Source organism: Canis lupus, chromosome 12, assembly GCF_011100685.1.
Source record: "Canis lupus familiaris isolate Mischka breed German Shepherd chromosome 12, alternate assembly UU_Cfam_GSD_1.0, whole genome shotgun sequence".
In the NCBI taxonomy this organism is placed as follows: domain Eukaryota; kingdom Metazoa; phylum Chordata; class Mammalia; order Carnivora; family Canidae; genus Canis; species Canis lupus.
The window spans coordinates 15,634,542-15,649,700 of NC_049233.1; the positions used below are offsets into that span (position 1 = coordinate 15,634,542).

The 15,159-nt window shown below is 42.6% G+C and overlaps 1 protein-coding gene across 2 annotated transcripts in view; it reads right to left on the reverse strand.

Moving 5' to 3' along the window:
* TNFRSF21 (TNF receptor superfamily member 21) overlaps nt 1-15,159 on the reverse strand; it is a 73,522-nt gene that overhangs the window by 36,824 nt on the left and 21,539 nt on the right. For both annotated transcript variants that reach the window (XM_038554263.1, XM_038554262.1), the window contains exons 2-3: nt 12,736-13,387; nt 10,719-11,213 (exon numbers count right to left, since the gene is read on the reverse strand). In XM_038554263.1, the coding sequence (XP_038410191.1) occupies nt 10,719-11,213; nt 12,736-13,387 (1,147 nt within the window). The remainder of the gene's footprint in view (nt 1-10,718; nt 11,214-12,735; nt 13,388-15,159) is intronic.

A 15,159-nucleotide genomic window follows, 5' to 3' on the forward strand; every position in this document is an offset into this window, starting at 1 on the left:
TCTCTTGAGGAAAATAATTCACCATCTGGACAACAACTCTCAAACAGGAGATAATATAGCAAAAGCCCAAACAGAGAGGGAGAAATATGTAAACTAAGATGGAGAATAGCTCCTCTGCAATCTAGTATCTCTCGTAGCAACTTTTTTTCCTAGAAGAAATTCATGGCTGTCCTGGCTAAAGACAAATCCTGTGGACAAGAGCTCTTCCTGGATCTCGGAGGGCCAGGCTGGACACCTGTCCTATTCCCCGCAGGTGAAACCAGACTTGAATATTGCTTTCGGGAAGTGAAATAATTCTTTCTGTAACTCCAGCCTTCCACTCTTATATGAGTGACAGTTCCCCCCATCCTCTAGGATTACTGTTAGATTACCCTGTAAAGTTTCAAGCACAAAGTCCCCAATGAATTATAAAGATACATGGATCTGTGGTTCAACGTGTCATTTAAGAACTTCTTTACAGGGGAGAGTAATGCTCACACTAACGAGCTAATAACTAATGAGGATATAGGAGAGCTAAAGAGGGTTTCAGTATAGCGAGTCTGAACTTCTTTATTGATATTTAGCTAGAGGGAGAGGGGGCACTCATCACATGTATCCTAGAAGCTGCCCACTCTTGAGCGGTTTATATGAGCTGCTGGCCTCTCGCCAGCCAGTGTGAGTTGGGTAATTTTTCTAAAGCAGGAAAGCATTTCCCAAGTATGCCCTCCCTTGTGACCCATGCAATGCTGTCCTCAGGAGTTCCATTTGTGGCTGGGGCTCCCTGGCCTATATGAGGAAACCAAGGTACCCCTCTGCATAAAAATTCAGAAACGCACGAGAGCCTAGAGCACAGCTTCTCCACTGCAATCAAGGTGACACACTTGAAGGAACTGAAAGACTCAGAAGTAGTCCTATAACTAGCTGCTTGATCTCTACTGTGCTACAGAAATGTCTCCTCTCTCCCTAAAAGCATGCACACTTACTGCACGTTCTCCTGGGCCTCCCCACCCACCTGTCCTGACTTCAGTGGAAATTTTCGCTGTCCTGACCTTACCCTATGGGAAGCACGAGGGAAAGCTCTTCCAAGTGGCGGTGAACACACAGACAGTCCTTCTTTGGCATCAGTTTGGGGTTAAGCCTGGCCTCTCTAATCTCTGCCTGGGAGCCCCTGTACCCCACTCTACAGCACACTGCAGTATCAATCAGGGCAGTGTTTCCCAGCACAGACAAGCACCGTGACAGCAGTGGACTTGGTTACAGTGAAATGGTCACATGGATCAAAATCGGGTGACCTGTTGTGAGGGGTTCAAGTTTCCTCATTTTACAAAGTTGAGATTCAAAGAGAGCAAGTCTTCTGCCCAGGATCATGCAGCCTTTTAGTAGAAGAACCAAAGCTGGACTTCAGGTCTCATAGTCCAATGTTGTTTCTGCTGCCAGGGCTCCTCCTGCAGACTGGGATCCAGCCTTTGAAGCATACCCCCAGGGCTCTGCTCAACCAGCTCATACTTCTCACAAGGACTGGATTTTGGATCTCCTTACCCAGCATGCCTCCCTTCCAACTGTCCTCAACAGCACTTGAACTAAGAAGATACAACAGTTCACTCTCTAGGCTCCTCTCTAAGGGCAGCAGGAGTGCTCTGGAGTCTACAGCTGGTTGCGTCTATCTACTGCTCCTCTTGGCCCCTCTCTCCATTCAAAGTATATCGGTTCCCTGAGCAAACAGACAGAAGTTAGGCAGGCCAATTACACCCCAAGCTACTCTCTCTCCCCCTCTTCTATGGCTCCAGTTTGCCTGAGAGGCAAGTTGTGACAAGCGTGTGGCAGGTGCCCCTGTGAGATAGACCCAGGAGAGTAAGACTGAGGTCTCCTGGTAGAAACTGGTATCTTTCAGGAGGATATGGGGGAAGTACGGAGCAGCAATTTTTAAGCAAAATACAGGATAAACTGCCACCTTTCTCTCACTCCCACACATATCTGACAGTCCTGTTTTGTAACTTATCCCTCCAGCACTCAGCAGACTAGGAAACAGTTACTGCTAAATATAAGGTGGAACACTAGTGGCTAGAACTCAAGAGGCTCTCCAAGGAGAACCAGACTGCTTCTCCAAGCCATACGAGCCACGGGGAAGCAGGAGACAAGAGCCGCTAAGAGACGATGCTATGGTACACAGATCCAGGGGCTGGCAAACTATAACCTGCAGGTCAAGCCCTTGATTTCTATAAGTTTTATTGGAACACACCACATCCATCACTTACATGTTGCCTATGGCTGTTTTCATACTAAAGCAGAGCAGAGTACGGTAACATAGACTGTACGACCTTCAAAGTTTTTTGTTTTGTTTTGTTTTGTTTTGTTTTTTTAATGAGGAGTTAATGACCACTTAGAAATTAAGTGAAGGGAACTGTCATTCTAGAATAACTCCCAGGGTTTTTTTGTTTTTTTTTTAATTTTATTTATTTATGATAGTCACACAGAGAGAGAGAGAGAGAGAGAGAGGCAGAGACACAGGCAGAGGGAGAAGCAGGCTCCATGCACCGGGAGCCCGACGTGGGATTCGATCCCGGGTCTCCAGGATCGCACCCTGGGCCAAAGGCAGGCGCCAAACCGCTGCGCCACCCAGGGATCCCCCAAAGTTTAAAACACTTCCTAGCTGGAACCTTTGGGTGACTCAGTCGGTTGAGTGCCTGACTCTTGATTTGGGCCCAGGTCATGATCTCGGGGTCCTGAGATTGAGTCCTGTGTTGGGCTCCCACTCAGCATAAAGCCTGCTTGAGATTCTCTCTCTCTCTCTCTCTCTCTCTCTCTCTCTCTCTCTTTCTCTCCCTCTGCTCCTCTCCTGGCTCCTGTGCTCTCTCTCCCTCTCTCTCTCTCAATAAATAAATAAAATCTAAATAAATAAATAAATAAATAAACAAATTTCAATAAAATACTTCCTAGCTTGCTGACCCTGATACAAGTTAGAGACTATATTACTACAGAAAGGATAAATCTACATCCAACTATAAAGCCAATAAGGAGTTTTATTTGATTATCTAGGAGGCTTTCTGCCATTTGAGACAGCATCACCTACAATAATGGATTAATTAAACCAATAATACCCCATCCCCAGCTTGGAGGAAAAACCACATTTCCAGTAGGCTCTTTTAAGGTGGAAGATTTGCCCCTCAGTAAGTACAGCTGCATGCATTATAAAGGAGACTACTTCTGCTTTTTTCATGGTCATTCTTTCCCTGAGTGAATCAGGAAACAAACCTAGAGATTACCAGAGAAGTCGGAGGTGGTGATGATGAGTCATCTCTACCACCCTCATCACTACTAGTACTGACGGACCACTGGCCATGTGGCCAGCAACATACTGGGCACTGGGTACACTTAGTTAACTCTCACAACAAACCATGTACTATTGAGTCCGATTTTAGACATAAGGAAAATGAGGCACAGAGTGGTTAAATAATTGGACCTTGGGGATCCCCGGGTGGCTCAGCAGTGTAGCGCCTGCCTTCGGCCAGGGATGTGATCCTGGGGGCCTGGGATCAAGTCCCATGTCGGGCTCCCTGCATGGAGCCTGCTTCTCTCTCTGCCTGTGTCTCTGCCTCTCTCTCTGTATCTCATAAATAAATAAAATCTTTAAAAATAATAATAATAATTGGACCTTGACCACATAGCTAGTAAGTGAAACCAGATTCCCGTCTTTGCTCTTAAGTGCATATGATAATACCTTTTTTCTAACCTTATATATAAACAGAGACCCAGAGAAGTAAAAGGCCTTAACAGGGAATGGCAGGGAATGAACAGGGAATGGTAAATCTAGAATTTGAGAACCCAGCTTTATTGCTGCCATTTCTAGTCTGTGGTGTTGCTTTCTTCCCAAAACCCCCTTAACTCCACTACCCCTGCCACTCTCACCTCTGACCCAACCACAGGACTCCCCATATGCTTCTCTGCCGAAGGCCACCCACCAGACTAAGCCATTTCCATTTTGTTTACAGACAAGCATGGAGGCATTCATGAGTTAGCTGTTTTCTCTCTCTTCACATCACCCAGCTCCCCAGTGTCCATGGGCCAAAGTGTTCCATTTTGAAGAAGCAAATCAAATGGAAGAATATTGGTAATTTTTGGTAGCTGGTTTCTGCATATTTTAAAGCATTGCTGTCACGGAAGCCCCTTTTACCTCTGAATAATAATTCTTGGCATCTATGGCAATTTTGTATAAAGAACCCACGTTAAGATCCGTATTAAATCCCTAGCACCAAATACCATTATAAGTCAAAAGGGAAAAAATCCAACAGTTCAATGGGTTGAAAACAATCCAACCTTGAAAAGGATTAAGTAGATTAATTAGTTCATAGTTGCTCTAGATTAGTGTTATCTAGTAGAACTTTTATGATGAAAATGCTTTATTATCTGTCCTGTCCAATAGGGTAATTACTAGCCACATGTAGCTCTTGAGCATTTGAACTGTGGCACGACAGAGGTCTTGAGTTTTTAATTTTAGTTCATTTTACCTTTAAATTAAATAGCTCAGGTGGCTACCATATGGGCCAGCTGGGCTCCCGACCACCCTTCCTAGGTCCCCATGCTACTGACCTGGCATGGGGACACACAAAAACCCAGGGTCTGCTCTTTAAGAACCTATAAGCAATGTGAGGAAGCAAACTACATACACACAAACAGGTAAACGGTGCCAGACAATAAGAGCTATGGGAATTAAGAAATAGCATCGTAGGGATCCTTGGGTGGCTCAGCGGTTTAGTGCCGCCTTTGGCCTGTGGCGTGATCCTGGAGTCCGAGGATCAAGTCCCGCATTGGGCTCCCTGCATGGAGCCTGCTTCTCCCTCTGCCTGTGTCTCTGCCTCTCATGAATAAATAAATAAAATCTTCTAGAAAGAAAGAAAGAAAGAAAGAAAGAAAGAAAGAAAGAAAGAAAGAAAGAAAGAAAGAAAGAAAGAAGAAGAGAGAGAGAGAGAGAGAGAGAGAGAGAGAAAGGAAGGAAGGAAGGAAGGAAAAGGAAAGGAAAGAAAAAGAAAAAGAAAGAAAGAGAAAGAAAAGAAAGAAAGAAAGAAAGAAAGAAAGAAAGAAAGAAAGAAAGAAAGAAAGAAAGAAAGAAAAAAAGAAAGAAATAGAAAGAAAGAAATAGCATCTTAGAACCTGGTTCTACAGATTGAGTCCTTTACCCTTTGGCCACTGGGTTACAAAACAATCTGCTTGAGAAAGAGCACACCAGCTGCTTCCACTATCACTTTTGCAGTCCATTCAAAGGAGATACCATTGGGGTATCTACCTGGGTAGTGAGTCGGTTAAGCGTCTGCCTTTGGCTCAGGTCACAATTCCAGGGGCCTCAGAACAAGCCTTGCATCAGGCTCCCTGCTCAGCAGGGCATCTGCTTCTCCCTCTTGCTCTGCCCCTCCCTCTGCTTATGCTCTCTCTCTCTGTCAAAAAAACAATATCTTAAAAAAAAAAAAAAAAAAAAAAAGGACATGCTGCTATCCTTATATGTCACGTGCTTGAAGTAGCTAGACCCAAAGGGATCACTGCCCCTGCCAAATGTTTAGTATCTCCTCAAGACATGGGACTAAGGATGGGCTAATCAGGAACTAAGCTCAGTGAAAACAAGATCAATCCAATTCCTTTTCCCCTCATTTAATTTTATTCCTCATTTTTCTGAAGTCTAAGAGAAAAAGGAAATATGATCGGGGAGACATACTGCTCATCGCTGGCCCCTTGTATCACCTTGCAGGGCCCTCCTCTTTAGTGATTTTCCTCTTCTCTGTACAAGCATTTTCAGAGTGACTACTACTCCTCAACCGGCTTTTCAAATTTCCCCTCCAAATCCCTTGGGCAATAGGTTGCCCAGGAAGCCAACTTCACACCTTCTGCAAAGAGTTGAAGAGAAGGGGGGAACAAAGGAAGAAGAGAGAGAGAAGTAGGGAAAGGAGAGAGAGAAGAGGAAAATGGGAAGGAAAGGTAAATAGAAGTGGCCTGTAAAGGAACAGCAAAGAGAGCCGCGTCCGATCGCCTTTCTCAACCATCCGGTTCTCGAGGTGGACTGGACCACAGATCTTGATCTTCTATGGTTACCAGAAAGTGAAGGGCACAACTATTTTGAGATCATCTGAGCCTTATGCATTGCAATGTGTGGCCAGTTGGGTTAAAAAAAAAAAAAAAAAAAACCTGAGTTTCATTATCTCTACTTTTGTGCCTTTTGTGACGAAACAAATAAAAACTATTGTTTCTCATGTAACCTCCCAACTAAATGTGAACCCATACTCTTCTTGACTTTAAATGGAACTTCTTGGACCTACCACTTGCTTCATTGTGTTGGGGTTATACTCCAGAAAGAACGTTTTTAAAAATGACAAAAATATGGCAAATGGAGCCTTAACAAGACTTACATCTTGATGATGGTTGGACCCGGTAATAAACTCCTACATAGACTTTTGTGTATAAAAATTCTAAAGGGACTTCTAAGTCTGTTACTGCAGTAGATATATTATAGGAAACCGCAGTACAGTCCAGACCTACCAGACATAAAATTGTTATGAGTTTAGAAAAGAAGGAAGTATACAAGGTACCCCAGCACCTTCGCTCTTCAATCCTCCTGGTCACGTAGTCCCATCTGACCAGTGTCCCATCTGATGTTTCCAACGTTAGCATTCCATGAAAGTAGGATTGCAGTTTTGTAGAGTTCAAACTTTAAAAGCCCTAAGTCCATGGTAGGTGAAGATGGGTAAGTGGGGCCTAATAAAGAAGAGTCTCTTGTTGGTGACAACGATGGGAACCAATGGCCCAGCTTTAGAGTGCTAAAGGTCTATAAGGCACTCAGGGCCATGCGTGACCAGGTCTGCCAAAGGTAGGAAGGGTTAAGTGAGGTCCTCCATGACCTCTTACAGAGCATGCCCCAGAGCTAGGTGATTTTATCCCCACTCTCATCCTCATGAACAATTCGGTGTGAAATGGATGAGGATCACAGAAAAGATCTTTTTATACAAGATCATCTGCTGCCCAAGACTCACTATGATCAGATCAAACGGGTATTGTTTCTAGAGGCATCTCCTGATCCCCTGGGATGGTTTTTATTAAACAGAACCTCTCTTTTTAATAGGATTTTACCTGGTTGTACCTTTGAGAATAGCAACTAGGAAAGAGGAGACTTTCCTTAGAAAAAAAACACCTCACATATAAACCTGCAATGCAAAAACCTGGGAGAGAAGGTTAAACTATGGGAAGAGCTCATTGCACCTGAATGAGACTACTGTGATTTAGCTGGAAAAGCATACTGCCCAGGTACTGCTATCATAGGAGGGATGGTTGGGCTTTGTTTGACTTGGCACTTCGATTCCTTTTACGAAACAGGATATGGTTTCAAGGACACAGGCACAGTTTACAAGGTGACGTTGGACACCAGAATGACTCAGGTCATCGTATTAGGCTGCTTTCTGCTGCTGGACCAGCTTTACTTCTACAACTCATGGTGTTCTCAAGAATTCTGACAACTCTGACAACTCTACTGTAAAACAGCTTTTAGAAATAACAGCTGACCGAGATCTAATCCGTTAAGTGCAACCACTAGAGAAAGGGAGTCACTTCTTTAATAAGGTGGGAGGAGAGTTTCAGACGCTTACAAATCCAGCAGGATGTTCTCTGCTAACTTTCTCCTAATTAGATAGATCAGACGAGTGTTCTGACTGGCCACTTACTTAAAAGGGCAATTCAGTGAAATAACTGATCCTAGGCTGATCCTAGATCAGAGGAAAAAGGGATGCTATCGATTGAGGGCTTTAATTGGTCAACTGGCAATACTGGAATATGGACAGTGTATTAAATATTGTATCCTGGGATGCCTGGGTAGCTCAGCGGTTGAGCATCTGGCTTTGGCTCAGGACGTGATCCCAGGGTCCTGAGATCAAGTCCCACATCAGGCCCCCTGCGAGAAACCTGCTTCTCCCTCTATCTCTCTGCCTCTCTCTCTCTGTGTGTGTCTCTCATGAATAAATAAATAAAATCTTTAAAAAAATAAAATATTGTATCCATGTTAAATTTATTGGGGTTGAAATAACTATGTTTTCTAAAGAGAGTGTCTTTATTGTTGGGAAATAAATACTGAAGAATCTAGGCATTAAAGGGTCAGCCATGAAATGATTCAGAAAAAGTATTCTATGTCTGTATTTATGTATACAGATCTTTCTTGACTTATGATGGGGTAACATCCTGATAAACTCATTACGGGTTGAAAATATCATTTAATACAGTAAGTTGTAAACACATTTGATGCATCTAATCCATTATTCTCAGTTACAAAAAAATACACCTCAGGATGCCTGGATAGCTCAACGACTGAGCATCTGCCTTCGGCTCAGGGCATAATCCTGGGCTCCTGGATCCAGACTGGGATCCAGTCCCATCTCAGGCTCCTTGTGTGGAGCCTGCTTCTTCCTCTGCCTGTGTCTCTGCTTCTCTCTCTCTGTATGTGTCATGAATAAATAAATAAAATTAAAAAAAAAATACACCTCATCTACCAAACATCACAGCTTTGCCTAGTCTTAAACTCATGATTAGCCTATATTGGGCAAAATCATCTAACGCAAAGCATTTATTATTTTATAATAAAGTGCTGAATATCTTTTTTCAAAAGATTTTATTTATTTGAGAGAGTGTGTGTGAGGGAGACAGCACAAGAGGAGAGAGGGTCAGAGAGAGAAACAGACTCCTCACTGAGCGGGGAGCTTGATGGGAGGCTCAATCCTGGGACTCTGGGATTATAGGGGGGACTCCTGGGATCGAGCCCCAAATTGGGCTCCATGCTCAGTGGGCCTCTCCCTCTCCCTTTGCCCATCTCACCTCACTCATGCTCTCTCTCTCAAATAAATAAATAAAATATTTTTAAAAACATTATGTTACATATACTATATATACATTATATTATATATACTACATATGCTACATAACATTATATTATATGTAACAAACTAGTGGATGTTATATATGTCTTAATATGAAATCTGTATGTATTTTTATGTAAAAAAGGCAAATAATAAAGCAAAAGGGCAAAAGTTAACAATACTTCAATCTGAGCACAGGTATATACCGGTATTCTTTGTACTATTGCAAATTTTTCCAAAGTCTGAAATTATGTCCAATTCACTAAAAAGGAGGGGAGAATTGAAGCATTCCTTCCCCCGCTGAGTTGCCAGCAAAGAGCTGTTTTATTCAAGTCTATATAGGCTCTATCACAGGTGGGATGTTGGCCTCAGTCTGATTTTCACCTGGATTGGTCATTCATACAGACTAGCAAAAGGAGCAAGATAAAATTGTTGGTTTTTTTTTTTTAACTTTCTCTAAATTTGATTATAAAAATCTCATATCCTTATTACGGAAAATTTGGGGAAAAGAAAACTAATGAAGAAAAAAAATACATAAATTCCACCATATCCCACCAAATTGGAAGAATTTTTATTTTGGCATATTTCTTTTCAGTCCTTTCCCCAAAGATTTAAGAGAATTAGGATTACAGTGTAAAAACTGCATAGCCTGGTTTGGTTTTGTTGTTTTTCCTTTAACCTAGTATTAACATTTTCCTGTCATGGGTAAAAAGGGAAAAAAAAACTTAAATCTTCAATATCAACACAGTATTCCACTATATGGATATGCCATAATTAACTTATCCATTTTCCTAAAACTGGGCCTTTGATCATTTCCAATTTTTATTTATTACACATAGTGCTGAGTTAAAAGCTTAAGATCTCTGTGCTTAAATCTTTCTTTTTAGTATTTCTGGTTTATACCTTTATGACGGATTCACAAAAATTAAGTTCCCGGGGCAAAGGGTCTAAACATTTTTAAGACTCAATGCAAAAAAGGCCAAATGACTTTTAGAAAGTTAGGTTTATGCCTGTATCTTTAAGGAAAAAGATAACTGAAGGGAATTATCAAAACTTTGGGTTGATATCTCATTGAGGATTTAAAGAAAGGGAATTAACTGCCACAAGCTAAAAACTGCGGTCTTCAGACCAAACTTGGCTATTGGCACAAGTTCTGTAAGCTATTTTTTTGTCTTCAAAAAAGGAAAAATGAAATATTCTAGCCTGTATCATCAACACATTCTGATTGCTAGGTAAAAGATGTATGGTCCAGCCTCAGATGATAACCAGTACATTAAGCTTTGGGTTTCTATAATCTAGAAGACCTTCCTAACGTCCTGGGAGAAATGAGATCCCAAAAACACAAGGAGGGGAAAAGCACATGTGAGAAAGTGATGGGAATCGAAAAGCAAGGTTCAGATTCAAAAAGGCAAACTTAATGAAGACAAGTTGGGGTTTTTACCCTCTCATTTTTCAGGAGTCTAGAATTGGAAAAGCAAGGCACCCAACAGTCAGGAGATGTGGAGTCAAGCCCATCCATCTGAATGAACAACCAGCCTGGATCAAGGACACAGCCAAACCTCCCAGGACTCTATCTCCTCACTTGTTAAATGACAGTTAAACAAAGTCCCTAAAGGTCATTCTCAGGTCTCTGGTTTGTCAACAGTCTCTTTTAAATGTGCCAGGGGAGAAAAGGACAGAGTAGTTATGCTCTCCGAATGGATTCTATCAAATGCTGACCACCTCATTTTTCATAACCCAACTAGATCAAATAGCACTTGGTAGATAGGAACTTCTAGAAACTTTGCATTTCCCACTCCTTCAGCCAGCAAGGACTAAGGCAGGGTGGGGATCTGTGAGCAAAGAGGAAAGAAGGCTCACCGTGACCATTGCAATAGTAGATCCACTTCTCCCGGTTCTGGGTTGGGGTCACGGATTTCTTCAGCCCTGCCTTTTCCACAATGGTGCTAGGGTCCTGCCGGGGCCCCTTTTTCAGAGTTCTTGAGCTTTTCCGGATACTGCATACCACTATCACCACAAGCACCAGCAGCAGAAAAAGCACAATCATCCAGGGCAAATGTTCATTGATGTCAAAATGCTTGTGCAAGTTCTGTCTGGGGTGAGTCCGCTTGAGGCCTTTGATGGGTGTGCTGGATTTCTCGCCCCCAGTTGCCTCCATGGACGGCAGCAGCTTCAGGATGTGTCTGTGGTGGGGGCCTTGCTGGTGGTTGACTACCTGGAGGTTTGGGAGGGTCTTGTTCATGCCTTCCTCACCCCTTGCCGAGCTTGTGTTGTCAGGGACTGTCCCTTCCTGGATGCCACTCGGTACCTTTGGTCTAACAGAGGCAGAAGAGTTGGATTCTGTTGAGTTCATGCCTAGAAAAAAGGAGGGGGGAAGAGCTTTTCTATATCTGGGGATCTGTATATTCCTCCGCTTCCTGCTCATCTCCAAGCCAGGCCAGATAATGAAAGAAGAGATGAACTTTGGAGCTTACGGATAAATCATACGGCACATTTTCATAAAGATTCTAACAGCACCTTTATGTGGAAGATAAAAACTAAACTTCACAGCTAAACTTGCATCCTCAGGGCAAAACCAATGGCATCCTTACAGATCCAATGTCCAAGCTTCACAGCAGCTCCCCTATGTTTCACATACAGAGTGGACTCATGTATGTTCAGGGTTCTAGTCAACTCTTAAATGTGCTGATTGTTCACAAAACCAGTTCAAATGTGATCCCTTTATTCTCCTTCTCCCACCTTTTGGCCATTTTAAGATACAATGGTAAAAACTGGGAATATGATAAGATAGGGAAAAGAACTCAAACCCAAATCCAAATTTGACCAGCAAAAGCTTTGGTGAGACTAATCAGTGAATAAAACAAGGCAAGACTTTCTTAGGATCTATATTAAGAGATAAGTTTTGGGCTGGCAGCTGAGTGTACTTCCTTCAGAGAAGTTTCCACAAGCAGTCTTCATTAAGGAGTGTGAGAGCCAGGGATTTCAAGTCCCAAGAGACAGGACCTGGATTACATTAGTCCCTGAGAAAACCTAGACAGGTCACTGGAGCTCTCTGAACCTGTTTCTTCATTTCAAACTGGTGGTTGTAAGGCCCTCCTCATAGAGCTATCATAAAGGTCCAATGTAATTACACGTGAAGACTATGCTAGAAAGCACAACTCCAGTTGGCTATCCTTTCAAGAAAATTAATCAAAAAGGATTTGAAAATAAAGAATAAACTTTGCATTCTTCCTGAGGCTCAAAATCCTGAGGACAACTAGGATACTCGATGGAAGAGCATAAAATTAAAATCATTTGAAAAAATTAAACATCATTTTCCAGATGCAAATGCTAGTTATCTTCAACAAGCTACAAACTTGTTTCCTGAAGCTTCTTTCTTTCTTTCCCCTTTTTCAACCCACCTTGGTTTCAATATTTAATCCTTCCCTTCCAGGCATCATGGTATTTTCTCCCCTTTTCCTTCCTCCCTTCCTTCTGGCTGTGTCTATCCAGGATTGATTCCATGTTGGGAAGCTTTTAATCTGGAAGGAAGCTTGAACATCTAAATCACTCATGTATTTGCCAAGTTTGAAGCCAAGGCCTGAAGAAGTGACTTACATAAGGCCATGTATTGTCCTTATTTCTCTCAGTTCTTTCTTTTTAAGCTTGATGTGACCTAGTTTTTAGATATTTGATCCCCCCTAACAGAAAACCTGAGTCTAAATGTTTCTAATACATCCAAAGAAGACAGATTAACCACAAAATGGAGGCCCCTTCTTCAAGGGGTGACTTTGGAATATACAAAATAAAGAAAGTATCCTTGGTACAAGCCCATTTTTGGTAGTTCCATTGGGCTCAAAGACTTTTTTCATATAAATAACTCATGAGGTTAAGTTACCTTTGGGAACATAAGTGGAGGAAGGGACTTCATGGGATTCCATGTGCTCCGGGTGTGAAAAGATGGTTGTACCAGGGGTAGGTGAGGTCGTGCTGGAGAAGGGCGGAAGTGTGCCACAGACATTGTCTGCTTCCTTGGTCCCCGGCTTGATCACCACCAGGTTCTGACTCAGACAGTCTGTGTATGCTTTGCATTTCATCACACTAGAAGGCACATCAGAGAAGGTACCCCGAGCACACTGCTTACACCGCACGTCCTCGGTCTCTGTCCCTTTCTTCCGCACACCCCACCCCACAGGACACACCGTATGGGGGGCGCAGGTACCATTAAACTGGAACATGCCAGGTGGGCAAGCACATTCTCGGTCAGTCAAGGCAGCACAAGGTAATTTCTCAACCATTGGCCATGGGCATGGCTGACTACAGTCATGGCATTTCTCTATGCCATTCTCATGCCTGGTAAAGGTCCCCACAGGGCAACTGCTACAGACACGCAGGCTCGTGTTGGTACAGTGCTCAGACACATAGGTTCCTGCTGGACACTTGTCACAGGTTAGCACCTGGCCGGTGGCACGGTCAACATGGTGGTATTTGCCAATGAGATTTGAGGCCTTCTGTTCTAGCTGAGCTGTGGTGGTGCTAAGGAATCCAAGCTGAAAGAAATAAAAGGGGAGGGAAAACGAACAAAAATCAAGAATGGGTTATACAAGAACAGAGAAGAAAGGATGGAACAATCCCAATATCACCACCACCATCCCCATTAAAGATCTTAACGGTCCTGCATTCTTTTAATCCTGTCAGAGCAACACAGTAGAAAGAGAGAAACAAAGACTATGATTCCATCATGGGGCCTGACCTACTGGCTATGAAGCTTTGGTCTTATTGTATGACCTTTGCTTTAACTTCCTTTTTTTTCTGTCTAGTAAGTGAGGTTGACAATACTGCTCAACTCAATTATAAAGATCAACTGAGAATATGAACATGTAAGTACTTTGTTGTTCAAAACGCTATACATAAAAAACAAAAAAAACCCAAAACACTATACAGGGGGACCCGGCTGGATCAGTTGATAGAGCATGCAACCCTTGATCTCAGGGTCATGAGTTCAAGTCCCATGTTGGGCAGAGAGCTTACTTAAAACATTTTCTCAAATTTAAGAAAAAATTTTAAATGTGTATAGAAGTGAAAAATCCTAATGAAAGAAGAAAATAGCTTGCTGAATAGCTGTCTTCCTTCCCATAATCCAAATGTTAAGTTGCCATTTCTTAGCACCAAGACAAAGCAACTGAGGATTGGATGGCATATGTTCAAGCTCCTTCTGCTATAGCACCAGATTACCCATGTGGAGTTATTTTTTCAAAGCCTTTCTCTATGCAAAGTCAAACATTTTTTGGTTTTGGTTTTGTTTTATTTGCAAAACAGAGGCAGGTCCTTGGCATTCTTAATTTGCTTTAAGTAACAGAGTTGATGCTTTTAGAGGTATATTCTGTTCGCTGAGCCTCTAAAGGCCATGGTCACTGGAGCAGGAACCTGCAGACACCTGGAGGTCCAGCATAAAACCAGGCTCAGCCGGGACTCCACAGAGGTAAATTTAGTTCATAGGACAGAAACTTCACCCAGCTAGACAGGATTTTATACTCTCTTACACTGAAAACTTGGGAGAAAGGAAATTATGTTTGTGGTACTAAATCCTAAGGTCCTTCTGAGAGCTGGGGGGAAATATTTAATAATGAATAGTGAGAGAGTTTTTCTGCATGAATGAAGTTTGAGAGGTCCCACCAAGGAAGCTTCCACTGCCTTCTACAAAATGGAGAAGGGTTAAGTGTCAAGAAAACAGTGGCCGCCCCAAACTATCAGATGCCCATCAGGGCAAGATCCTTCTAAAATGAGTACCAGGAGCTAAGGGAATAAAACAAGAATGTCTTTAAAAATTGATCATAGTTCCCGACTCATTGGCACCTTGAAGGTTAATCCAAGATTCAGTTCCCCTCCCCTCCCAAAAAAATTTAATGATTTGAATCAAAAGTATCTCCCTTGGGACTCTTGGGTGCCTCAGTGGTTGAGCGTCTGCCTTCAGCCCAGGGTGTGATCCTGGGATCCTGGGATCAAGTCCCACATCGGGCTTCCTGCATGGAGCCTGCTTCTCCCTCTGCCTGCCTCTGTGTGTGTGTGTGTGTGTGTGTGTGTGTGTGTGTGTGTGTGTCTCATGAATAAATAAATAAAATCTTAAAAAAAAGAAAAACAAAAGAAACTTTAATAGCATCTTAGACTGAAGAAAAAAAATCTGCTTCATAATGGTAAATTCTGTACTATCTCTCTTTGTCTCTTTCTGGCTTTCTTTCTTTTCTTGGTCCTTCTGTTTGCAAAATCGGCCCAGCCACCCCCTTCTGCCCTGGCAATGTGGCTTAGATTGAGGGCAGAAAGC